At 39.2% G+C, this 27,656-nt stretch overlaps 1 protein-coding gene across 1 annotated transcript in view; it reads right to left on the bottom strand.

Annotated features, from left to right (window-relative positions):
* Oxct1 (3-oxoacid CoA-transferase 1) overlaps positions 1-27,656 on the bottom strand; it is a 133,129-nt gene that overhangs the window by 31,312 nt on the left and 74,161 nt on the right. The window contains exons 12-13 of the mRNA XM_036207073.1: positions 21,756-21,828; positions 21,081-21,156 (exon numbers count right to left, since the gene is read on the bottom strand). Coding sequence (XP_036062966.1) covers positions 21,081-21,156; positions 21,756-21,828 — 149 coding nt within the window. The remainder of the gene's footprint in view (positions 1-21,080; positions 21,157-21,755; positions 21,829-27,656) is intronic.

Raw genomic sequence — 27,656 nt, 5'->3', positions numbered from 1 at the left:
TCTTACAATTCAGCCACCTAAATGGAAAGCCTCCAAGTCCCCATTCAGCTAATATTATATGCTAACTGCATCAGGGGTCCTGACACCTCAGATAGAGAGGGTATCATCAGCCACAGATGGAAAGCCTTATCTTGTTAGCTGGAACATAAGCCCCTCATCTTCTTGTTCAGCTCCAGCCCAACAGTGACTGATACATAATGGGTTTCATAGTCCGTGTTTAAGTAAAATTGCATTTGTATTTTAAAGTAAGCTCTGTTTATAAAATACAGAATTTGAGAAGGAAAGCCAAAGTATAACAAATTAAAATTTGGGGTTTTACCTACAGAGAAAAGAACAGCAAGGAGAAAAAACAAAATCCAGAAGCAAGATATGATAGCTTATGCCTGTAATCCCGGCAATTGTGAGGCTGGGGCAGGAGGATCATTGTAGTTCAAGGACAGCCTCAAACATATAGTGAGCTCTAGACTAGCATGGACTACAGTAAGAGATCCTATCTCAAAGAAACAAAACCAGCTAATAAAAAGCCCAAAGTATTAAAGATATGATAGGAGCCAGAGGAAGGACAGAGAAAGACAGGTACAGGAAAGGTAGAGCACCCACAGCTAGCTCAGTACCTAGCTGTTGGACTCCTCCTGCTTCCTACTCAGAACAACCACAACAGCAAAGAGGAAAGGGAAATACATGCCCAGGGATAGGTAAAAACAATAACACCTCAGGATATGTGCTCCTTAATGCATTACAGAGGTGATTCAAATTAAACACACACACACACACACACACACACACACACACACACACACACACACACACACACACCAAGCCATCTGACCACCTGAATTCCCATCACTGTTATCTTACAGGTTTTAGTTTTCCTCAGACACAGCCACATTGGCTGGATCTGATGAAGACATCCAGGGTGTTTCTCATTGCTCCCTAGAGCATGGAGAGTAATAGGTAAAAACATGGATTAAGGGAAAAAACTGGACCCACAGAAGGTGATGAAAACAAGATGTGAAACTGACCTCTCACTTCAGGCACAACAAAGTTGATGTTCAACAGATCCTTCGGTGAAAATGGAGGCAGAGACCAAGGCATATCAGAGAATATGGTACTCTGAAATTGATCCCAATAAGGGACCATAACTCTTTTATATAATAACTCTTATATCCTCCTCAGAGTGAAGTGCTAAGTAAATGTTATTTCATAAACATATATATATATATATATATATATATATATATATATATATATATATATATATATATATATATATACTGAATTTGTTGTTTATGTTTCAAAGGGGAAAAATGTCATTTATAAGTTAACCACAGAAAAAGAACTTAAGAAACTTGATAACCCAAGCCATGGTCATGAATTCAGTCTCTACTTCACATTTATTGGGCACTCTCTCCTATGTCTGGCCATACAGAATTCTTTGCTTTGAATGCCCCAGAGTTCCTAAATGTCCTCCTTTGTTCCTGGGGTGGATTAAGACCAAAAATGTAAATTCTAAAGCCTTAACACTCATTATTTCCTTTCAAATATTCACAAAGAATAACCTTTATGTCCCCTCAAAGTACAAGGAATAAATTCTGCTATAATTGATAGAATTATAGAACAAGTACCATGTATCAACATTAAAGCATTCTTGATACTTACACAGAAAATTTTCAGCCACATGTATTTTCTAGTTCTGGTCCAAATTTCTGAAAATGTATTCTCTATAGAAACTGTTTATGTCACTTTAAAACAGAAACCATGGCGGTAAAACTACATGCTTAAGATACTGTTTATGTCAAGTGAACCTGAATAAACAATTCCTACTGTAAATGAAAGATGTCTTTTAAAACCATGATCAGAATCTTCATTGATTTACTATGGGGGTAATCCATAACAACCAGTTATGTAGGCTAGAACATGTCCAAAATGTAATAGGCTTGATTCCTAAAGAAATCAATTCACTTCATGTATGAAAAGTGAGTTTTTCTCCTGCTATTAACCACAATGAATCTCTCACATCATAAAAGAGTAAATACCATTCAAGAGTGCTTCTAGAGAGTCCTCATGAAACATCACTCCCACAAACAAAATCCCAAAACATCTAACATTGACGGTCATCAATTATATCAAGGCCATTAAACATACCTGGCTATAGGGAGTTAATAAGTACTTCTTAAGTGAACTAAGAAACAACATATCGTCCTTTCCTAGGGTACAAGGGATGTGAGACCATGTCCCTTTGGTTGATGCCATTACAAAGAAAGCGCATTGTAGAGGTTAACTTCTTAGTCACGAAGTCAAAGATGAGTTGTCTGATCTGTTTTCTGGAACAATAAAATGGGCAGCAGAGAAAAGCCTATTCCTCCTGGCTACGCTCAAAGCTGGACCTTCAGTTTTCACTGAGTCTAATTACAACATGGCAGAGATGAAAGCACACGTCACTGGAGCTGCCTTATGTTCACCGTCTTTGCCTGGCCACCTTCAAAGGCATTGGTGGGAGGAATCTGAGCAAGTGTTTCAGAACAGATGTATGAGGTGTTTCTATTTAGAATGATTACGTGCTGGGATAATAGTCTTCATTAAACAGAAACAAAAAATAGGTGCCAGCACCACATTCAAAATCTCAGGGATTAATTTTTCTTTCCATTGGATCACCAAGGAGGAATGTGCTAGAATCATGGGAAATCATCCATACATGACCAAGTATGACGTACAAACACACAGATTCTGTGTGTTGGGTTCAACTATACATTCCAATAGTTTGAGGGTATAGGAGTTAAAAGGCCTCATTCACCACCATACAGCTATTTCAAAGCTTATGTCACTTTTAGGAAGTTCCTGGATAATCCATATGAAATAAGAGCTAAAACAAAAACATTTCTATGGATATGCGTGTATGAGGATACACCAACTTTAACAATCCATTGCCATGGAATATTAAATCATTGCTGTCTTTGCCATCTGAAATAGCCAGTCTCGGAAATTGTCTTTTCTGATCCCTCAAAGAGGATGTCAGAGCCTGAACCATGGCAGAGGCACACTTGCCTCACCATCACCTCCCACCATCTGCAGAGCTCTGAAGAGCACATTACAGAATTATTGTAATTACACTGCCATTTCTGACAGCTGGATGGGGCTTTTACAGCGAGAGGCATGGTGACTGAAAGAACATTACCGGGGAATACAGTGACGCTAGCAACAGCGGTTTTATCCACAGCAGAAAGGATAAAACATAGGGTAGAAGATAATTTACAAGCTTTTTTTTTTTAAAGCCCACTAAGAGAAATTATGAAAGAGCATTTGTAGACTCTAAATGGCGTTTCTCTACTTAAGCAAGTAAAAGTTTGGATGAAAGAGGACAACATTATTTTGAATCTATTTTAATTATAAGTACTCTGTTTGCACCTCAACTAATGCCCAGTCTGAGGATGGTGAAGCAAGAGCTGGGAGTGAGTGGTTGGTTATGAACATTAGTGGCAAAGTGGTCTCACTCTGGCTTAGTTAGAAAGCCTTGTTTTTGTTTTATATTTCAGGTGCAACTCTTATTCTGTGAAGAGCACCTCTGACATGAGAGGCGGGTCTAACTCTGGGGACTGAGAAAGCCCCATTTTTGACACATGGGGATCCACGGGCTTCCTATGTACCACTGCGAACAGACTCACAGTGTGAAGCCTGAGCTCCTGGAGCTCCACAGAAGAACCATGACCCTGTCTGGAATACTAGGAATATGAGAGACCTGAGTTGATGTAGGAAGAGCCAGGGATCCTGACATCACAGGCAATGGCCACTTTCAGAAATCAAGGGTTCACGTTCTCGTTTGTAGACTTTGGCACCAAGAGTGCTGCTATAAACTAAAAACGGCTCTTCTTCAAACCACACAGAACCAGGCGGCAATAAGGATCTCTTCAAATACCAAGACTGATTCAAGGGATTGCTTTGAAATTAGAGACAAGAACCTTCAAGAAGGAGCTGTGTCTTGTTTTTCTTTTCCTTTTTTATTTCCTCAGTGACTAACTAGGTGGAAAATGGAAAGATGTTTCCATTCTTGAAAACTCTTTAAGTGACGCAGTGGGGACCCATCCAGGTCTGCGACCTGAGGGGCCAGGAACAGTGACAACCTAATAGCAACAGGCACAGCCAGCACCCACGTCTTGGTATCCAAATGCCACCATTTCAATAGGAGAAACCAGACCCCCTGAAGGAAGAATTACTCTGCAGTGAGATGAGCACCTTTTGTAAGGCCAGCTCCTGAGGAAGCACTCGATGAAAACTGATAAACCTGGGAGTGTCCCAACGAGAGTGTGAGCCAGCCAAAGATCTCCCAGTGAAGATAGGTAGACCATTTAGAGCAAGATAATAAGTAGCACCATGTTGTACCAAAGGAATCAAACCATGAATACATAGGAAAGAAGAAACATTTTCTCCCTAGAACAACTGTATATATATATATATATATATATATACACACACACACAATGTATACACACACACACACACACACACACACACACACACACATATATATATACACAGCACCTCCTGTTTACTCTCAATACTTCTGACAATTGTGTAAAAATTTTCCTCACAGGAAAAACCCCTCAATTCTCCTAACACCTGCTGTGTGCTTACCAATTCAATACAGTTCTGACTTTAAACATCTGGTGTTCCTGTAGACCCACAGGGAAAGGACTTCGTCCCACAAGAATGACCTTATCATACCTCAAAAGACAATTGTAAATGTTACCACTCAACATTTCTGATCATCTATCTATGAAGTCAGCAGCTCCCACAACTCCCTTTTGGGTTTAGCAATTGGCTAAAGCAGGTCACTGAATCCCTGGAAGGCATCTGACTTCCCCCTATTTGTTTTACAAAGGACACACCCAAAGACCAATCAAGTCAAAGACAGCTAGAGCAAGGCACTGTGGACACATGGAGTGCAGACCCTCTGTGTTGGCTATATCACCTTTGTGACTGTATTCTATATCCGTAAGCCTCAGACCCCATCACCTAGGGCTTTTGTAAAAGTCTCACTATGTAGGCATTGATTAAATCATCAGCATTGGTAACTGAACTGGATCTCCAGCCCTAGCCTTCTCTCTACAGGGAATATAATGACAGTTCCATTGAACTGGTGTCCATCTAATCATGGCTCTGGAGACTCTGAGTCACCTAACTCCGGCATAGATAGAAAGGACTTGCCATCCACAAGTGATGCTCCCATCAGGAAATTTCAAGCAATTTAGAGAGTCAGGGTAGATGCGTGCTTTTCTTACTGTTACAGCTTCCCTTCCAAAGGCAGCAACTCATTTCCCGACTTTTGTAGGGGGCTAACTGCACTGTACTACCTTCAGTGAATAAGGTAGTATTCTAAGGAAAAGGGAAAAGGAAAATTAATATTTAATTGTGAACAAACCTGGGAAACCAAGTGACAAGGAATAGATTGTGCCATGTGATGCCATTCGCTTCTAAGTCCAAGAAGGACACTGTTACCTATCCAGTATTGTCTCTTCTACCAGTTAAACTTATTTTTAGCTAGTTAAAACCATCCAATATGGGCGTGGTGGCACATGACTATAGTGTCAGCACTTGGGAGACAGGCAGCACATGACTACAAGTCTGAGGTCAGCCTCGTCTATAGACTGAGTTCCAGACAAGCGAGGACTGTGTAGCAGGACCCTGTCACCAAACAAAACTTGTTGGAGAACATTATTTTAAGGTGTGTTACTTTAGTTTATGTTGTATTTGTTGAACTCTGTGAGGCTGCGTTACTGTGCCTGTCTAAAACACCTGACGATCTAATAAAGAACTGAACAGCCAATAGCAAGGCAGGAGAGAGGAGAGGTGGGGCTGGCAGGCAGAGAGAAGATTCAGAAGGAGAAATCTGGGTGGAAGGAGTAGCCAGATGAGGAGGAGACCATCAGGGGTCAGATACCCAGCTCCACAGCAAGCCACGGAATAAGAAATAATGAAAGGTATAGAGAAACAAAGGAAGGGAAACGCCAGAAGGCAAAAGTTAGACAGAATAATTTTAAGTTAAGTAAAGCTGGCTAGCAACAAACCAAGCAAAGGCTGGACATTCATAATTAAGAATAAGCCTGTGTGTGTAATTTATCTGGGAGCTGGGTGGTGGGCCCCCCAAAAGAGCAGAAACAAACAACAACAAAACTAAACACAATAAAGTTATACATATCAATGGAGGAACACAATATTTTAAAACATGTACATATCATACAATGTTTAAGCCAGTTTGTGGTAGAATATTGTTTGTAATCTAGGAAATAAAGCTTGCCTGAAGATCAGATGACAGAGCAAGCCACAGAGTTAGCCATAGAGATCAGGCAGTGGTGGCACACACCTTTAATCCTAACACTCAGAGGCAGAGATTTGTCTGGATTTCTGTAAGTTCAAGGCCACACTAGGTTACATGAGATTAATCCAGTAGAAAAAAGAAACAGAGCCAGGCAGTGGTGGCACACACCAGCATTTGGAAGCTTAAAACAGGAAGTGATGTGGCTGGGCAGAGAAAAGAATATAAGGCTGTAGAAGACAAAATTCGTGCTCTTTCAGGCTGAGGAGTTGATGAGGTAAGAGGTAGTGGCCATGGCTCGCTCTGCATCTCTGATCTTTCAGCTTTCACCCTGACATCTGGCTCCTGATTTTTATTGTAAGACCAATTAGGATTCATGCAACACCAGCTTAAGCATATCTGTCTCCTCAAACATGTATCTTTTTTGGACAAAACCTTTAAAAATCCTTTCTGTGTACATCGTATAATACTGCTGTACAGAGTGGTGGTTCCATGAATAGCATAAGAACTTCTCACTCCAATCTAACTATAATTTAGCACTCATTAATCAAACTTTCCCTATCCCACCCCCTAAGAGAAAATCATCAGACAAAGCCTTACTGGGGGACATTCTACAGGCACCGGGTCAATACTTCTCAAGACAGGCAAAGTCATGAAAAATGAGGAATGACAGGAACTGTCACAAATCAGATAACACTCGAGAATAATCAATGAAAATTCTGGGGCATTTACGCTCCTAATTAGTCTATTAAAATTGTATAAGAAAAAATATGACATACAACCCTGAACTGGATTTTGAACAGAAAGAAGACATTAATGGAGAGGGAAAACATGGACTCCACACATAGATTACATTTATGTAACAGAAATGTGTCCATGTGTATTTCTCAGTGCTGACAAATATGGCACAAGCCATGGTAGCACAGGACTATAATAGTGGGAGAAACTCAACTCTGTCTCTGATACTTCCCTGTAAATCTAGAGCTATTCTAATTTTTTTAATTTCTTAAAAAATAAAGTTCCACTCATTTTTTGCTCCTGTGGCTGTTTGTTTTTCCGTCAAACTGAAAATAAAAACTGAGATTGGATGCTCAAATTTCCCCCTCTGGGAGGCTGTTTGTTTTTTCCATCAAACTGAAAATAAAACAGAGATTCCCACTCAAAGTTCCCACTCTGATGACTCCTCTGATGGCTTTAGAAAATCTGACTGCAAGAATAAGTAAATTTATGACCATCTATGCTTTCTATTAAGATACAGTTTGTTCTCTGCCAATAATTAGACTTTATTCCTTTGCAGAACCCAACATTTAACAATAGAGTGGCTACCACTATTTAAAAATAAACAGATAATTATGAGAACTGCATATATGGGCTCTAGGTTTGGGTTTTTTTTTTTCTTTTCATTTTTTTAAAAATAAATTTTGCCATCTAAACATTCTCCTTTTGATCAGCCTATCCCAATGCTAGGCATTTTCAATTTCTAAGAAAGCCTTTGTGGAACCAAACATAGAAAGTAATCAAGACCTTCTAACAAAAACCACAATAGGATCAGTATTAAAAAATTATGAATTGGACATTTGCTGTACAATGAACTGTAGCTGGAAGTTTTCCTGCTTCTCTCTTTTGTTATGATTTCTTTTTACTGTTGTGATTTATTTTGTTTGTATTGTCCATCATTCAATAAACTTCATTTTATGAAGGTAATTCCTTATTAGAGGAGGAAATGTTGTAATTATATTATAATCATAAAAATAATAAATAATAGAACTTGTGGTACTTACATCCTTTATTAAAAACAAAACATGGAAAAGTTAACTAAATTACCTAAAGTTATAAAACAAGTCAGAGAAAAAAGAATGGGATGAAACCTCTTTCCATTTCCAGGGAGAAGTAATTGACTCCCCACAGAAGATGTTTCCTATCTTAAAGCACCCATTTGGTTGAACTTACTGCATTATTCTTCTTTCTTACTGTTTCTAATCTGTTGGACGGTGTTAATTAATTTAGTTAGGAGGCAGACAGTGAGCCTGGACATGTCCTATATAGCTTCAGTTTAGACAACTTCTAAAAATACAGATTCTTTGGGATGCAAATTATAAAACTTTCCAATATCCTTATAAACAAACCAACCTGAAATCTGTGACTTAAGGAAATTAAGTTTCCTCTGAAACAATCCTCATGAGCAGCAGTTATGTTCAGGGTGGTAACCTGTTAGTTGACAACACCTGTCAGCCCCCGAGTCCACTTCCAATAAAGTTTTGTTGAAAAGGAGAAAAAAAAAAAAAAGACAAATGTTGTCTTTTTCAAGGTAGCTCCTTCTGTTTTATTTATGGATTCAGTTTTCAGTTTCTGATACTTAGAAATGTTCTACATTGCAATAAGCCAAATGGACAAAGGAGAGTTAACTAAACTAGTATGGCTCCTATGCTCTATGTAGACACAATTGTAAAAAAATTAAGAATCAGGTATTTCACCCAAAACCTTCTTTGGAAATTGGTGCTCAGAATTTCCCTTAGTCACTAATTTGGATAATCTAATATACATGATCTTATTCACTAATAGTTCCCAATAGTTGAAGGGTTGTTAAAATATTTTGAAGACTGGTTTGAGTCAAGTGATAATATGATCAATACTGACATTATTGGACACAACAGTATTTTTAAAAAAAACTGTATGCAGAAAATCCCTGCCACACTGGCATAGTGTCTAAGGGAGACAAATAGAGAAAGATATGTTAAAAAAAAATGGTTATTTTGCAGCCTATAAAAGGTCTGAGAGAGGATGAATGAGAGATGCTTTAAAAACTCCTGCTCACTCTGCTTGTCTTACACACTTAATGTAATGTCAAAGGGAAATCTTGATGCTTTAAATTTTTTATGTCATCATAGCATATGCTCAAATGAAGCAAGTGCTATCTCCAATCCTGAAAAATAGCTGTGATCTGACCCAGCACTGCTCCTGGGGCCCATGCAGTGATCTGTGACCCAGCACTGCTCCTGGGGGCTAGGATCTGACCCAGCACTGCTCCTGGGGGCCATGCAGTGATCTGACCCAGCACTGCTCCTGGGGCCCATGCAGTGATCTGACCCAGCACTGCTCCTGGGGGCTGTGATCTGACCCAGCACTGCTCCTGGGGCCCATGCAGTGATATGACCCAGCACTGCTCCTGGGGGCCTACTCATCACATTGCAGTGTGTGTATGACTATGTGCTAGAAGCCCTTTAACAGCGATTTGAACACAGCAGTATAAAATGATAAGCACAAACATGTTGGAAGCAACCAATGAACCCTTTCTATAAATAATGCCTCATCTTTTCTGGTGTGTAATCTTTATTGTATTCCACAAATTTGAATGTGAAGCTATTTTCATGAGTTTTAGGTAATTTGCAATTTTAGTTTGTTAACAAAATGACTGTTTGTTAACCAAAAGCGCATGAGGAAGGAATGTGTGATAGATGTTAGTGTTTTCCTAACCTTTGATAGAAAAGAAAACAATAATTATAACATGAAGAGTGTGATTTTCACCTCTGGGTTTACTTTTAGAGACCGGCTTATATCAAAATGATTCCATATTGCCAAATCCTTGAATTACCTTAGGTTCAGCTATGGAATTTGAATAATGTCTGATTCTCAAAATATTAGAAGTTTGAGCAGAACACCAAGGTTCTGTGTAGCTGGAGAGTTTTCTCTGGGTCCCACGAAGCCCTGTCAGTCCGACAGCCCACGTATAAAATAAACACACAGACGCTTATATTATTTAAACTGCTTGGCCATTAGCTCAGGCCTACCATTGTCCAGCTCTTACTCTTATATTCAGCCCATTTCCAGCAGTTCTGACATTTTACCACATCTTAATGATGGTTTCTCCTATCCATTCTGATTTTCTATTATATCAGAACCCCTTCAACTTAAATATATAAACAGGTTGATAAAGTTAAGATTTTAGAGTTAAGGTCTCTTAGGATTTATGAAATCTGAGACTTAATTTCACAGATCAGATTTGCCTATCTGATTGGGTACAATTGCCATTTGTAGTTGTATAAATCTGGATTATATAATACTAAAAATTCAGTTCTTCAGGTACATAGTCAAATTGCAAGTGCTCAGCAGCCCTGTTGCTAGTAACTACCATATTGGACAAAGTGCATGATGCATTCTCTCCACCACAGTTAGGGGTTTGCACCATGCCACACTGGTATAAAGTCACAGTTTGTTTGCAGCAGGTCATAATTTCAGTCATAAATTTCTATTTTGATCTGCTCTATACTAAGCCACAGTCTATGAGAACTAATGAGGGATCTGAAATGTAGAAAAGGTCAGGCTAAGTCAAATGTGAGCTTATCTAACTTTCCTGCAGTTATTTTTAAAATTCTAGTCATGGATTTGACTATAAAGGCAATATACTAAATTCCAAGAGATGATAAGAATAAGTCCCCAAATATTTGAAATTAGGAAGAAAACTTTTCTAAAAGAAAGCAAAACACATTAAAAATCACCCAGAAAGTAACCAAAATGGAAAGTTTATGTCAAGGCTTATGGAATATACTTAGTCAACAAAAGAACCTTAAATGTATTTATAATTTATAATTAAAAACATGATAGATAAAACAAAATTCAGTTTCCAAATCTAGAGCTAGTAAGTTTCACACGAGAGGCGGGAATTAACAATAATAAAAAACAAATTAACAATTCAGGTATTTCCTAGTTTAAAAGACAGAAGAGTTATACAATCTAAAGAAAAACCAAAGTATAATTATGAGTTATAAACAATTTTACAAGCTTAATTAAAAGAGATACGATGAAAAACTAAAAGATAAAGAATGACAGATATAATTGTTTTTGAGAAAGTTAAATTATGCAAGAATACCACATACTCTTTCAGAAAACTGAAAATCCAAAAGAAGTGGATGATTTCTGAAACATGCTTTAAGAAAATTATCCCAACAGAGGTATTAAAATGTGAGGTCATCAAGCATAAAAGTACCTTATATAGTTTGAAAATCTGACTGTTGGAAGAGAAAAAAATGCTTTAACATTGATCAACTTAAATTATATTATCAAATCAAAGGTGAAAAAGTATGATCAAAAGATTAAAATGCAGGATAAAATCCAACTGCTATGCAGTTTTTAAACTGTCCGACAAAAAGACTAGACATAAACTTTTAAAATAGTATGAAAGATATTTGCTTCAAAAATTAGGAATAAGCCGGGTGGTGGTGGTGGCGGCGGCGCACGCCTTTAATCCCAGCACCTGGGAGGCAGAGGCAGGCGGATCTCTGTGAATTCAAGGCTAGCCTGGGCTACCAAGTGAGTTCCAGGAAAGCACAAAGCTACACAGAGAAACCCTGTCTTGAAAAAAAAAATTAGGAACAAGACAAGGATATCCACTCTCTCCACACTTATTCAATATAGTACTTGAAATCTTAGCTAGAGCAATAAGACAACTGAAGGAGATCAAGGAGATACAAACAGGAAAGGAAAAAGACAGTGTTCTTATTTGCAGATGATAGGATTTTATATATAAAAGACCCTAGACATGCCAGCATGGAACTTCACACAGCTGATAAACACTTTCAGCAAAGTAGCTGGATATAAAATTAAAACACAAAAATCAGTAGCCTTCCTATACACAAATGAAAAAGGGACTGAGAACGAAGTCATGGAAACAGTACCTTGCACAATAGCCTCAAATATATATATAGGAATAACTCTAACCAAGCAAGTAAAAGACTTGTATAATAAAAAATTTAAGACATGGAAGAAAGAAATTCAAGAAGACATGGTAGAAAGATCTCCTGTGCTCATAGATTGGTAGGATTAATATTGTGAAAATGGCCAGCCCACTGAAACGAGTCTACAGCCTCGATGCACAGAAACTGAAAAATCAATCATTAATTTCACATGGAAACACACACACCCACACTAACAAACAAACAAATAAAAACTAAGCAAACAAAACAAAATAGAATAACTTAAGAAAACCCTGAATAGGGGCTGGAGAGATGGCTCAGAGGTTAAGAGCACCATTTGTTCTTCCAAAGGCCCTGAGTTCAATTCCCAGCAACCACATGGTGGCTCACAACCATCTGTAATGAGATCTGGTGCCCTCTTCTGGCCTGCAGGGATATGTGCAGACAGAACACTGTGTATATAATAAATAAATCTTTAAAAAAAAAAGAAAAGAAAAGAAAACCCTGAATAATAAAAGAACTGCTGGAGGTCCTGCCATCCCAGATTTTAAGTTGTTTTATAGAGACATTGTAATAAAAATAACACAGTATTAACACAAAAACAGACATGCTGACCAATGGAATCAAATTGAAGACCCAGCATATGTCCATACAGCTATGGACACTTGATGTTTGTGAAGCCAAAAGTATACAGTGGAGAAAAGATGGCATTTTCAACAGATGGTGCTGGTCAAACAGAATAGAAGAATCAATCACCCTGCACAAAACTCAACTTCAAATGGATCAAGAACCTCAATGTAAGTGAAGGCATTAAGACCAACGATTAATAAATGAGACTTCATGAAGCTATAAAGGCCTCTCTATACAGCAAAGAACACTATCATTCTTTGAGCAAACTATCAGCCTACAGAAGGGAAAAAGAACTTTATCAATTATACACCTGATAAAGGGCTAGTGACTAGAATACATGAACTAAAAGAAAAACCCCGAAAATCAAGGAAAGAAATAACCCAATTAAAACTTGGGTATAGAATTAAACTAAGAATTCCCAAAAGACAAAACACAAATGACTGAGAAATACTTTTTAAAATTCTCAACATGCTTAGCCATCATGGAATTGCTGTGGGATGTCTTTCTGTATACTGTGAATATGTGTTGCTCAGATTGGATGATACATCAAGCTGCTTTGGCCTATGAAAAGGCAGCTTAGAGGCAGGTAGGAAATCCAAGGAGAGAAAAAGAGGAAAGAGAAAGGGGAAGTCTAGGAAGTCTAGAGGGAAACACTAGCCACCACCAAAGGAGAAGCAAGATGCCAGCACACTGGTAATGCCATGGAACACATGGCAAAACATAGATTAATAGAAATGGGTTAAGTTATAAGAGCTAGATAGCAAGAAGCTTGAGCCATAGGCCATGGCCATACAGTTCGTAATTAATATAAGCCTCTGTGTGTGTACTTGTGGCCAAGCAGCTGCAGGACCAGGGGTGGGTGAGATTTGTCCTGATTGCAAGGCAGCTACAAGAAACTTCCAGCTACAAACCCTGCAACGTACAATATCCACCTGCCTACAAGATACACCAGGACGATAGTGGCCCAAATGTTATGGAAGTATAACCAGCCACTCTGACATTGGATTTAAGGCCCATACCATGAGACAGAACCCATATCTGACACTGCTAAAGTGGTCAGGAGCCTGAGACCAGATAGGTCATGGGCCCTAAAGGAAAACCTACTACTATTATTCCACCAAAGGAACAAAGCTCCTAATACATATTGCTACACCTAAAAATCAGAGCATTACTCAGCCATCATAAAAGCTTATTCTTATATTAGAGAGTACTTAACACAGAGATACTATACCACAATGAGACATTAGAACAGAGAGTGAGGCAATTAGGAGCACTCAGTCTTAAACAGAACGTGTTTACCAAACTCCTTCTCTAAGAGGATTGGAAAAATTGTAAGTGCCAGATGCCGTAGATGACATCAAGGAAACAGCATCTTCCGGACACAAGAGAACTGATACATATATGAACTCAGAGGGACAAGGATGGCACCCAGATCTGCACAGGTTCAAAGCAGACAAAATTCCAGCACAGATAGAGGAAATGAACACAAAGTCCTACTGCTAACATAGAAGTTATTTCCCATCCATAACCTGCTGGGAAAGGGAAAATCGGTATTCTCCAATGGAGCAACACTGGGTACATCAACCACACTCAGGGCAGCCTCCATGCCCAGGAGGAGTTTTTTGTCTACTTTCTGTTTTGTTTTTAGTATTTTTTGTCTTATTGGAATTTTTGTTTGATTTTGTTTTGTTTTGTTTTTTGTTTGTTTGGTTTTTTTTTGGTGAAAGAAAGAGAGAAAGATTGAAGTTAGGTGAGTAAGGGGATGAGGAGGATCTGAGAGGAGTTGGGGGAGGGGAAAGACTATGATCAAAATACATTGCATGAAAAAAATCTTTTAAAAATTATTTTTTAAAATATTAAAAAGAAAAATATCAATTATAATACTAAAAGTTAAAATTCTGAATTATTTCATTAAAATAAAATCTTTAAACATTATGAATCACTCATAATATCTTAGAAATTATATGAAGTAAAGACAAGAAAATAACTGGCATGAGAAAATTCTACTTGAAGACTACATTGTAGACGAGTACAAAAAATGTGCATTTTAAGTGAAGTGTAAGATCAATGGTAAATAATTTCCTTCCATATTATCAAACCATTTTGAAATTTAAATGCAATAACTGGCTCAGAATATTGACAAAATCTACAAAATAATGCAATGCCATGAAATGAAAGTGTAATGAAAATGAAAGAATACATGAATAGATTGAACAGCCCTAGGTAATCTCTTATATGTGACAATGGGGCCAGGCTCTGGTCAAGGAGACTATCACAAACTGTTCCTAGTGAACACGTGTAATACTTAGTGCTCTGGAGGCACATGGACAGCGCTATCCACCCCCCCTTTCTTATCTTCATCCTAGAAACAACACTCTGTAAGGTAGAAGGCCATATTGGTGCTGCTCACCACTCTCTCATTACTACTACTAGAATGCATAATTCAAAGAGGGAACTGTTCCAGGCCTGGAGATGGCTCAGAGGTTAAGAGCACTGGCTGCCTTTGAGTGGATCCAGATTTGATTTCCAGCACCTACGTGGCTACTAGCAACTCCCTATAACCACAGTTAGAGGGGACCTGATGCTCTCTTTTGCCTCTGCCAGCACCAGACACACACATGGTGCAGAGACAACATCCAGGACCATACTCATAAAATAAATATAAGATAATTTTTTTTTAGAATGCTCTAATGAAATCTACTGGATAAATGTTATTCTTTGCATCACACGTTAAAAATCAGAGTTACAGTCTAGAAAGGTTAAGTGACCTCAGAGATGGAAAGATACTTCCCAAATGCTTAAAAGAAGATGGAGGCTTCTGTGCAGAGGGAGAACACATTGAATTCTCCCTCCCATAATGCTAAGTGCACCAGCATCAGACTCAGTCTGGAGAATGCGCTCAGGTACTAGAATAGCTAAGAAGTAGCTTTCCAATGTGAGTTCAGACACTTCATTTCTCTACATTCAGGTTTTTCTGTTGTTCTGCAACTGCATATTAGAGAATTAATCTCTTAATTCCTTACTGGCAGGTGGGATAATAGGACTGTGATCTATAAAACAATCCTTCCATTAAAAAAAGAAATCTAAAAGGATTATTTCAGAGACAATGTGGAAATTTTATAGCTATGTGTTTCCACATATAAATACCACTGTATCTAAACTTAAAAGTGTTAATCAAAATGGTCTCTAAACCAAAAGAATAAAGTAGGAAGTGACAATTTCCTGAAGTGGAAATGTCAAATCCAGTGATTTAACAAAATTTCGTGTTCACCAATCGCTAGCCTTTAGCTGCAGGGTCGCACTGCCATCAGCCCTGTGGTTTCATTCCCGAAGTCATCTCAGCTGCACCATTAGTTGTCATATTACAAATACTGGGCGTCTAGAAGGTCTCATCTATCATTTCTAATGTTTCTTCTCTTTTTAAGTGGGTTGTTTAATGAGAAGGGGCTGCTGCAGTCATGGAGATGCATCATTACCCAAACATATTATTGCAAACATCACATCCATTGCTCAGCTTCTCTACATACAAAGAAGAGGGAGAGGGAGAAGGCAAGTGAATGTAAGAGAGAGATGGAGGGAGGGAGGAGAGAGAACAGACTTCCCCCTATGCAAGGAGTCTGCCTTCTAACACCAGAAGAGACACAAAGTATTTGAACAAATTCTTAAAAGTCCTTCTAGAAGGGCTTTAACCTGAATAATATTGACTATAAGTAAGGAACATTTTTTTCAACATCATATTTTTCAGACACACATGGATAAAAATTATTTTTGTATAAACAAGAATGCTATCCAAGTAAAGAGCTGTAAGAAGTAACTTAAAGGTCTGGCATGATGGCTTGATAGATAAAGTACTAATCATACAAATGTCAGGATCAGAGTTCAGACCCTCAACATCCACTCAGGGCCATGTGAGTGTGATAGTCTGTCTGTAATCCCAGCCCTGGTGAGACAGAGACAGGATATCCAAGGCATGCTGGCTAGCTAGACCAGTGGGAATGTCAAGCTCTGGTTTCATTGAGAGACCCTGCCTCAGAAAGTAGAGTATGATCAAGGAAGAAACCCACCATCAGCCTTGGGCTGCTATACTCACACACTGTGTTGTGCGTGCTCTTGAAAATAACGCAAACACCAAGTTTCTAATTGGCACACAAAGTGCATATATATGTACAGTATTAATTTAGGTCTACGCTTCTCAAATGCTGAAAACAGGAGTGGAAAACTAGCATCCAAATGCCCTTTTTTCCTCTGCCTTAATAATGTTCATGTCTCCACATGCATCACAGGGGCCCCTCTGTCTCGAGTACCGCTCACGTTAGGCAGCCCTGCACTTGGGCAGCTATTTTATGCTTTCAACAACCAGCTCTCTTAGATGATCGTCCACATCTGTGTTCCTTCCTAAGTCAATAATCTATGCCAGCTGTTTTCCAAAAATAACCATTAGGAAGGCACCGGAGCAGACCCAAATGTAGATTCCATCAGCTGCACATCTTTCCATGTTGTCTTTGCTCATTTGGGGTTCCACCATCATCATGCTGATCAGGGAATAGGAAGGAGTAAACTACTGTGTTGTCAAATTTCCCCTTTTTGGATACTCAGAGCACAACTGTTCAAAATCTGTGTACATGAGAACAATGCTGCATGCTAAGATATATTAAAGGATGAGACAAATAGCATCCACACCATTTTCTTGTCTTGAGGTCTCAGCATTTATTATATTCTGACACAGTAATGATTGATGCAGATGCCTTGGTACTGAGAGCTCAAGACTTATACAGCCAATGAAAGATTATTACACTTAGTGGAAAGATAAAGTCAATGAAAAATGATATAATAAAGTTCAACTTTCTAGCTTCTTGACTGTCAGATTTTGTAATAAAAATGTATCTAAACTTTGTAAATCAACATAAATCTTTGGGACAAACAGAAATAGATTGCTTACTAAAACTACACAGAGAGGCAGAATACATCTTATCTAAACCAACAAAAGGCAGAAATGACCTGAAAGCATTTAAAGTTTGGTTCTTGAATATAAACTGAGGCAAAACAGGTTCTACTGGGTTCCTGTGGCCATGTCTTGGATAAGTCAGTTCAGTGTTAAGCAGATAATCTCTATTTGGTATTGTGTGGCACAGCATTAATGAAGATGGAAGTAACAGCCTCATTCATGGAAGGCATTAGTGCTTTCAAAATTTCCCATCACTCATTTCTAATGAAAACATGTGTTCCAAATCATATCACTTGTAAAGGGGACATCTGAAACTCAAACTGATCTCAAAAGTAAACGTTATAGTCTCGACTACCATGAGTCACAGAGGATAACAATACGGACTGTGTGTCACATTCGAAGAGGTCAAGAAGTGATTGTCAGTTCCCAAAACAAACAAACAAAAATGTCAAGTACAAATGATGCTGCCAACTTCCATTACCAAAACCATGGGACCAGACCAAAGAACACTTTCTATGCTTTAGTTCCTCAGACCACCCAATGTCATTTCATGATGATGCAGAGTTCCCCATCAACATCCCAACAGGCCCTTTCCTTTGGAACTCATGAACTCCAAAACTGTCGGAAGAAAATTATAAAGCAACATATTAAAAGTGACGTTTCAATCACTCATAGCAATCTGAGGAAGACATAAAAATATGACATATGTTGGAAAGTTCTTTAAAATGGGAATCTATAATGTACAGTTTGCAGTTAAAGAAAAAACAAAACCAAAAAACTTCCAGTCTCACTACATGCTAAAGCATAATGAAAACAAACAGCACATGTCTTGACTCTGCTTACAGATGCCCAAGCTCTCCTAAAGGAGTCTTCTGCTGAACAGGCCCCACCCAGAAGTGCTGTGCATACCATTTTTCAAGCCACAGTGTGGATAAACAATCAGGAAGGCTCCCTGCTCCTCCTTACCAGAGCCAATGCTGTTATTCCTTCGGTCAGGATCCCAACTTCTCTGCTAGGATCATCTTCTTAGCCTGTCAAACTAACAGCCCATTTACTTGCCATGTACTATGAGTCAAGCTCTATGAAATTTACTCCACATTTTCTTTTTCCTTTACATATATAGGCCTATATAACAGGTATCATCATGTCATTCCTATTTTACAGAAAAACAAAAGCAGGAAATTGATCAAGTTATAGTGCTCCAATGTGGCAACAGATTTCAACTAAGATTTACCTCACCACGTTTTGTTTTGTTTTGTTTTGTTTTCCCTTAACTACTAAATTAGGAGATCCAGACTCTAGTCTCAAACTCCCATTTTTGGATCAAAATGAAAATGCCTTAATGCAAAAATTTTAAGCTCAGGGTCGTACCTTGACTAATGAAATTATCAGTACGAAGCCCAAGGCTTGCTTTTCTAAGTTCCTTCTCTTACTTCACATTGTCTTTTTATAAAATTTGAAGACAGACAGACATTCTCATTTCCTACATGTGGTAGTCCAGCTCCAACCTTCTCCCACCTTTCAAAGGGTTCTTGGGTGGAAGAGAGAGGAATGAAAAAATATTAGGTAGAAAGACCCAGACAATGAGGAGAAAGACAAAGACACAGGATAGCTCCTGGAGAATCCTGGCTCTATACCCAGCCACCCAGTCTTTATTTCAAAAGGGCTTTTTATCATATGCCAAGAGGAGCAGCAAAAGACTTTCCCCTTGTAAGATCAAAGCACACCATACAGCCAAGAACAGACCTGGTAAATACGTCCATGGCCAAATCATCCCCTTATGCAGCCCTGCTGGGTAAAGCAAGCTCAGATTCTCTGACCATGAGTAAAGTCTCACTAAGAAGCCTCTGTAGGCCACCACACCTACACAAATACATACCTTGTTACTTGCCAATGTAAGTCATGGGATGATAGTGGGGACACCAAAAGCTGCCATCACTATTCCTACACCTGACTTAGAATAACTGATCTTTTACAACTCAAGTAACAATATAACCCACCATCTGCTAAGAATTCTTACTAAAGATGGACCCACAGTATTTTCCTATACAGTTTAATGATGAATGGTGATAATTATTTAATGTGCTTATTTCCTAACTTACTTATATCCTAGAATCACTTAGATTGCTTTAAACCACCCCATTCCCAGGCTACGTCACAGATTAATTAAATTGAAAAGATTGGCTGGAGGTAAATTGGCCTCAAAATTTTAAAGATTATTTTTATTTATGTGAAGTCTGTGTGCATGTATGCCAGGTGTGTACATGTAACTGTGGCGGCCAGAGAGGGTGTTAGATCCACTGGGGCAAGAATTACGGGCGCCGTGAACCTGACCTAGGTGCTGGGAACCAAACTCAGGTCCTCTGGGAAAGCAACAAGTGCTCTTAACCATAGAGCCATCTCTCCAGCCCAAACCTCAGTATGTTTTAACTTTTAAGATGATTCCAATAGGCATTAAATTTGATAACCAGAGCTTTAATTCTTATTAAACTTTAATGTTTCAGGTAGGAGTAGATCAACAAGGCTAACCTAACACAATTGCTAACATAACTATCAATTATGCAAATTGATCTTGTTCAAATTTTTCCTTCAATTAAAACAAAGAGATATCAAAATAAACTATCATAGAACACCAACATCACTTAACAAGACTCCTTTTAGCTGGTGCTACAGAGAAACACACAGAAATCCTTACACACACACACACACACACACACACACACCCCTGAGTCAGCAGCCACGGTGCACTCACACCCAGGGACATATGTCCACTGCTGTTCCCCTTAATGTAATCCCACAGATACAGCCTTATCATGGCCAAAACCAAAGGAAGGAAATCCTGTAAGCCTTTTCCAAAGCTAACCCTGAGATTTCTTCCTTGGTTTGCATCACTAAAGGAAAACCAAGCAGCTGCCTTTTACAAGCATATTTAACAACCACAGGTTTGCAATTCCCTAACAGACAACAATGTGATTAAGGAGCCATATTGAGAAAGGATTTTTAATCACTGTATGTAAGAAAAAATAGAATTAACATACAATAACTGAAATTGTTCCTTGTACTCTTGAGTTATAAATCTTGCTTGTAATAAATGTTTGTCAGTTCTTATATTCACAAGATTTTATAACCGGCCCAGTTTCTTAATCTTCTAACTCCATTTCTCCAAGGAAAAGCCTTGTGTGACATTCTGGTCACTAGTCCCAAAGACATAGTAGACACTAGGCACTTCTCAGGACTACTAAACTAAATTTGGGCTAAGTATAGTGGCTCATATCTGCAGTCTCAGTACTTAGGAGGCTAGAGCCATGCTATGGATTCAGAGGCAGCCTGGGCTAAGAGTAAGATCTTGTCTCAAAAAAAAAATATCAATTCTACCAAGAAGAGAATATATTTATTCGTTTCTGATAATTATATTATACTTTTATAGCAATTCAAGGGTTTTTCTTAATGTTTTGAAAGTTTTCTAACCCAACATAATTCAGAAGAAGGAAAAATGTCTACTTACAGGTATCATCCAGTTGGCCAGGTCACCATATTTAGAAACCTGCATTGCTCCCAACATTGTTAGATTGACATGTCCCCTGGTAAAGAAAAAAAAAGTATAAAGCAAACTTCACAGGCTTTATATCCCCTTTGCTTTAAAGCATAAGCAATTAAAATAATCTTATGCCCCAAAATGCATCTATTTTCCCACTCCCTGCAATTGATTTCTAAATAGATCAGCTCCATGCTGGTACAAAGAAGTAACCATTAAGAGTCCTTTTAAAAAAATTATAGCTTATATTGTCTCCCAAAAACAAACTAAACACAGGTGTGCACAGTGAAGTTTGTTTCCTTCAGTGAGAGAGAATGTGACTTGTTTTGAAGACAAACCATGGCTGGCAAGTGAGCCCACAGTTTGAAGGAAATGTTGGGAATACCTTATAATGTTATTTCCATCAAGCTGGCACAAAGATGCAGACTCCATGTAGGGGGAGTCTTTGCAAAGTAGTAGGGTGGGTATTTCCATGCCCGACCCTCGGTGGGAATAATTTCACAGCTTTCTGCAGCTGAACAAACCGTGATCATTTAATGGGACTGTGGGAAATGGGACGGTGCCTCAGAGTCCTGCTCACAGGCTCAGGAGATGACTCAGCCCACTCTACACCATGTGACTATGAGGGGCTCTGTTATTACATACCCTCTAATCATTGCAAATGATTCATCGCTGGAGAAGAAAGAGGCTCCTGGCAGAACAGTAACCGTTTCCTTTCCTAAAGGCACACACAAAAGAAAGAAGACAAGGGATGGGGTGAAAACTATCAGATCTCTGAGGTCATCGTGATGGACCAAGAGGCCTGCACCATCTGTGCTTCTGAAAGACTGTACGGCCCAATCAAAACGCAGCTGTCCACCCTGAGAAGTGGTGCGTTTTGTCACTAACACTGTTTCGTTTTTTGTCCCTGCAAAGTAGGAACAACCAGCATGTATGGGAGTACTGCCTGGAAATTCTCTACAGGCAAAGCAGCCTCTAACGTTTATACAATGCCCTTCAGCTTTGCAGCTTTAGATGCTGACAATCTGCAGTTAAAGACTAGAGCTTGCCAAGGCTGTAACACACAACACAGTGGCTACAGGCGACAATACCACACTGCACATCTGGACCTCAGACAGCAGCTGGGAAGGGATGAATGGTCATTAACTTGATTATGTCCGTCGTTTTGCTATGTACACACACATCAAATCAACACACCAAACGTGAAACGTTGACTATACACTTCTTTCTTTTGCCAACTGCGTGGGCTAGTTCTACGTCAACTTGACACCAGCTAGAATCACTAGAAAGGAAGGCGCCTCCATTGAGAAAAAGCCTCCATAAGATCTGGCTGTAGGCAAACCTGTGGGGCATTTTCTTAATTAGTGATTGGTGGGTGGTGCCACACCAGGGCTGGTGGTCCTGGATTCTATAAGAAAGCCGGCTGAGCAAGCCATGAGGAGCGAGCAAGTAAGCAGCACTCTTCCATGGCCTCCGCATCAGCTGCTGCCTCCAGGTTCCTGCCCTGCTTGAGTTCCTGTCCTGGCTTCCTTTGATGATGAACTGTGATGGACATGCATAAGCCAGACAAACCCTTTCCTCCCCAAGTTGCTTTGGTCATGGTGTTTAATGACAGCAATAGCAACCCTAACTAAGACACCAACCGTAATAACTGTGGGGAGAAGATCTAAAATAAAAATAAATTAATATAAAAAGACCCACCTCACCATGCAAGTACAGAACACATCCATCTTTATTCTCTGGCCCCTGTAAGCTGTGAGCTCCCATCAGATCACACTTGAAATCAGAGAATACTTCTGAACACATTTAATACTTATTTCTAAGAGATTCTCTTGTTAGGACTTCTAAAAATGACACATTGTTATAAAAGTTCAGAGCTGGGAAAAAAAAACAACTTCATATTAAGCTGGGTGTGGCACCCACCAATCCCACCACTTGGGAGCCTGAGGCAGGATACACAATCTATATAGGGAATTCCACCTAACCAGGATTACAGACTGACTGAGACCCTGTTTCAAAAATTAAAGACAGCTATAAAATCTCCATGTTTATCCAGTTAGCACTCTAGCTAACAACTACCAGTACCTTGGTCAGACCCAAGCTGCCTGTCTTGTGGGATCTATGTTCCGTGTGTTCCAAAGCTCAGAACATCATATTAACCCCCCCCCCCCCCCCAGCCCGCAAAGTGCTTAAATGCCATCTGTCAACTGTCCCAGAATACTCCATCCTCTGCTCCGATGCAGAAGGTGGCTAAGAAGAGGAAGAAAAGCTATGGCTGAGAGATCAGAATGCAGGAAAAGCTCTCAGATGCCTCAGGACCAGAAGAGGTCTGTCCGTCCCAAGCTATGCACCACAACTACATGGGCTGACTTCTCAAGGACTGCTGAAAGCTAACTCTTTCATCAATATCCCCTACTTCAGCTCAAGTATAGGGGGAAAGTAAGCCTATTTATATCATACTGAAATATTTATTGCCTGAGGGAGTTTGATTCTAAATAATGGAAACATTTTCTCATCTTCCAAAGTACCATAAACCTGAAACGCTTTGGGAAACACTTTCTAGTGTGGTTAGAAGTAGCTTTTAGACAGCACGAAAGACTTAGAGGATTAAGTGAGATAATGCATGTGAAGTCCTCCGTCAGGGCTGGGCACAGAGCAGAAGCTCCATGACAGCAGCTGTAATTATTATCATTATTACTATTCTCTCCAAACCACTCAGAATAAGAGGCAGAGCTGCTTTCCCTCCAGGGATAACCGCATCACTGCACAGGACCACAAACTGGCTGGCTTCTACAGTGTGGCTCCCGGCCAGTCTGCATGAGCCTTAAGCTTCAGAACATGCCCATGACAGCTAGACCTCGTCCACACACTTCTCCGTCTGACACATCAGATCCTCGCCACTTTTGTGAGGTGGAAAGTCATGGAGAAAAACTGTAGAGAACATGAAAGAGACATAAACATACCAAGTCTTCTTCTGTTTTCTGAGTGTTAAATCACAATGACTTCCAAAAGACAGTCTTCATTGGTGATATTTGGGAGGTGGTTTTTTAAATTAATAATAATAATAATAATAATTCATTATAGTCATTATTACTGTTATTATTGACATTTTGTAGGCAATGCTGAGACCAATGGGGAACATTCTGGCTCTCTATGAGCTACACAAAGCATAACTGTATTTAAATCCCTGAGAGCAATCCTCATGGGAAAGTATCCAGGCTTCTTCCCAGGCAGTCTTACAAATTTCATTCTTCTGAAGCAGAGTCAACTGCTCATGTTTTTATTTATTTACACTGCTTATTTCAAGTGTGTATATGTGTGTCTTCTAAGGCAGTATTATATTCTTTTGAAGTAGTTACCTACCCACAATTTTATTTATTTATGTTACTTCTTTTGAGTGTAAATATGTGTATGTGTGTGAGGTCAGAGTATAATTCTCAGGATTCACTTCTCTCCTGCCACTTTGTGGGATCCAGGCATTGAACTCAGGTCAGGCCTGTACCTAAGAACCTCTCTACCCATGAGCCACCTGCTAGCCTGACTTTTCCTCATTCATAATTGCGTAAGTATTCCAACTGGCTATCCAATCCTAAGGTCAGTCCTGAAAACATACATATGAGCAGCATTATTCAGACTAAGCAGATTGTATTTATATGCTTAGGAATACACACACATGCACACACACACACACACCAATTGAAAGGTTTGAAGGAAGGAAAGAGAAGGGGTAAGTGATGATTACTGTCTCAAAAAAAAAATTAAAGCATGCATGTTTATGGGTTTATACATATGGCAGCTTTTCAAATCAGAAGAAACATTTCTGCTTTTTGCTGTGGATATGGCTCTGTGTAAATAAAATTCTGATTGGCCAGTGGCCAGGCAGGAAGTATAGGTGGGACAAGAGAGAAGAGAATTCTGGGAAGTAGAAGACTGGAGAGAGACACCGCCAGCCGCCGCCATGAGAAGCAACATGTAAAGACACTGGTAAGCCACAAGCCATGTGGCAAAGTATAGATAAGCAGAAATGGGTTAATTTAAGATAGAAGAAGTAGATAACAAAAAGCCTGCCACGGCCATACAGTTTCTAAACAAATATAAGTCTCTATGTGCTTTCTTGGTTGGGTCTGAGTGACTGTGGGACTGGCGGGTGAGAGAGATTTGTCCTGATTGGGCCAGGCAGGAAAACTCTAACTACAAATGGCGCCCAACGAGGGGCAAGAGTTTCTACCTAAAACCTGACAAAAAAGATTCTAAGACGGAGCTAAAAACAGCTTCCTAATTGTCTCTCTCAAGTTAATGGCAGCTGCCGGTTTGAGCTACTATGGCGGGTTCCTGGTGTGTGCGTCTGACCTGCAATGTGGCGGGAATGAGGAGTCTACAAGCGGCACTTTACTCTGCTACATGGTGGATTTAGCCTTTGCTAGTTAAAAAAAAAAAAAAAAAAGTTTCTGGGCTATGCGCTGCTTTAATAGAACTGCTTCTGATAGTTGATGGTACACATGGCTCCAGACCCAGAGCTGGTGGTAAACTGTACCACCGCCATGTTGGGAAGCTGAGGTGGGCGGAGCCAGCAGCCACAGCAGCGTTTCAGTCTTACAAAGATGGATATTACACAGAGAATCTGGTTTATGTTGTCTTTGGGATTTTTAACTACAGAAAAAGATTTGTTTGTAAAAGCTGTTGAGTTAAACAAGTATGTAAATTTTAATGGTACCTTGACTTCAAAATTTGGATATAAGGATATGTTGCTTTGAAAAAGAGTCTCTGCTTTTGTTTCCACAGAAAGCCAGAGGCTGTGGATTTGTTCCAGATTAAGATACATCAGGTTTGATCAGCCAAGACCACCTGAAAGGTCTCAGATGACACCATGGCCCAGATGATCCAACATCCAGAATGGTTTCAAGGCAACTGGCTCAGAGGTTTACCCTCATGGACTACTTCATAATCCTAAAATTTTCTTTATGTCCCCATAAGATACAGCGCCCCCCTCCAGCAGGAAGTAGTAAGAAAAACTACGCCCACATTCCCAAAATTATCAAGTTGGCTTTGGAGATGGAATTGGCTCACTCCTTCTCTAAACCCAGACATATTGCTAAAAGAAAGGGTTAAGAGATTCTTGTGTCCCAAATCAGAAGAGCCCTCTGGTGTGGGACAGAGAAAAACCAATATTTTTCTTTAAAGCAGGTTGATTATAAATGTGATCTCTTTCTAAAGAAGAAAAGGGGATATGATACAGATATAATAGGATGAAAGGATAGATTAAGGAACTTACTTCTAAAGAGCAACAACTTGTTTAAAATGTTTTACATTGGTATAGATTTTAGTCTATTGATACAAACTTAAAGTTAATTTTGTTATACTGTGTGTATATTTCTAATCATATTTAAGGTATTATGTTTGTATAGCTCATTTAAATTGTAATGGATAATTAAAAATAGATTAATAACTGGTCATCTATGATAATCATACTCATAGCCATGTTAGTTAAGTCTTCTAGGTATACACAGAGATATTTCAGATAGACAGGTAATCTTCAAACCCTTCAGAGATCTACAGAATATGGCATTTAAAATGTTTTAATAACTTAAGAATTTTTCTTTTTTGCTATGACTATGAGACATGACGGCTCCTGGCAGTACCAATCTACTTCAGAGAAAATATGGGCATTGAAGAAACTGCATATGGAGCTAACTTTCATTGTGACAAAAGTCAGCCACTGGACAACAAAGTATCCTCGAATCAACTGCTGACAAACAGGACAGACAGGACATGAAACCAAGGACTACCAATTCTTGCCAAAACAAGTGTGGTTGTGGCTTTAACAAAAGGCATCTTCTAAAGCCAGGACAATATGGCACCATCCCTGAAGTGAGTGACCTTTGCAATCTGTAAAAGGTACCGTGCCCTTTTCTTCGAAGGCAGCTGAACAGGGAGTGGGCCAATGGCTTCTGATATGCAATGGTACAACAGATGAAACAGTTATTCTTGAAGAATAACTAAGCTCACCTCTCTCAATAGTAGAATGGCGTTTAATAGAGAGATGTGGAGAAGAACAGGATGCCAAGATAAAGCCACATATACACAGCCAAGAAAAATGGACAGCTGAATTGAAAAGACATCAATAATTTCCAGAATTTAAAATCCTGAATCATGACATGACACTAATGGAATTCAGGTGTTTCTGGTACATGGACTGCTCTCACCAAATGTGAGGTCAAACTGTTGACCTTGTATACATCTTAGTTCACAAAAGAGTCTGTCAGACACGCTAAGCCTGTAGGCTGAAGATGATGCCCCAACACTGTGGAGAAACCTTAAGTGACTGTCCAGGCTGCCAGCTGTCTCTGTCTACTCTTACAAGACTCCCGAAAAATGCTTGCATCCTTCTCCCGGTTCTCAGGTAATATTATATCCTTCTGAGGTCTTTGATGTGGTTGAAGACTAGATAGTTATAATTTCCTCAGTTATGACACAAGATAAGTTAGATATAAAACCTTAGACTCACAAATATAAGATAGATAGGATATCTTCTTTAATATTGTAACT

The sequence above is a fragment of the Onychomys torridus genome, chromosome 15, assembly GCF_903995425.1.
Source record: "Onychomys torridus chromosome 15, mOncTor1.1, whole genome shotgun sequence".
In the NCBI taxonomy this organism is placed as follows: Eukaryota; Metazoa; Chordata; class Mammalia; order Rodentia; family Cricetidae; genus Onychomys; species Onychomys torridus.
This window is presented reverse-complemented; position numbering and strand designations above follow the sequence as displayed.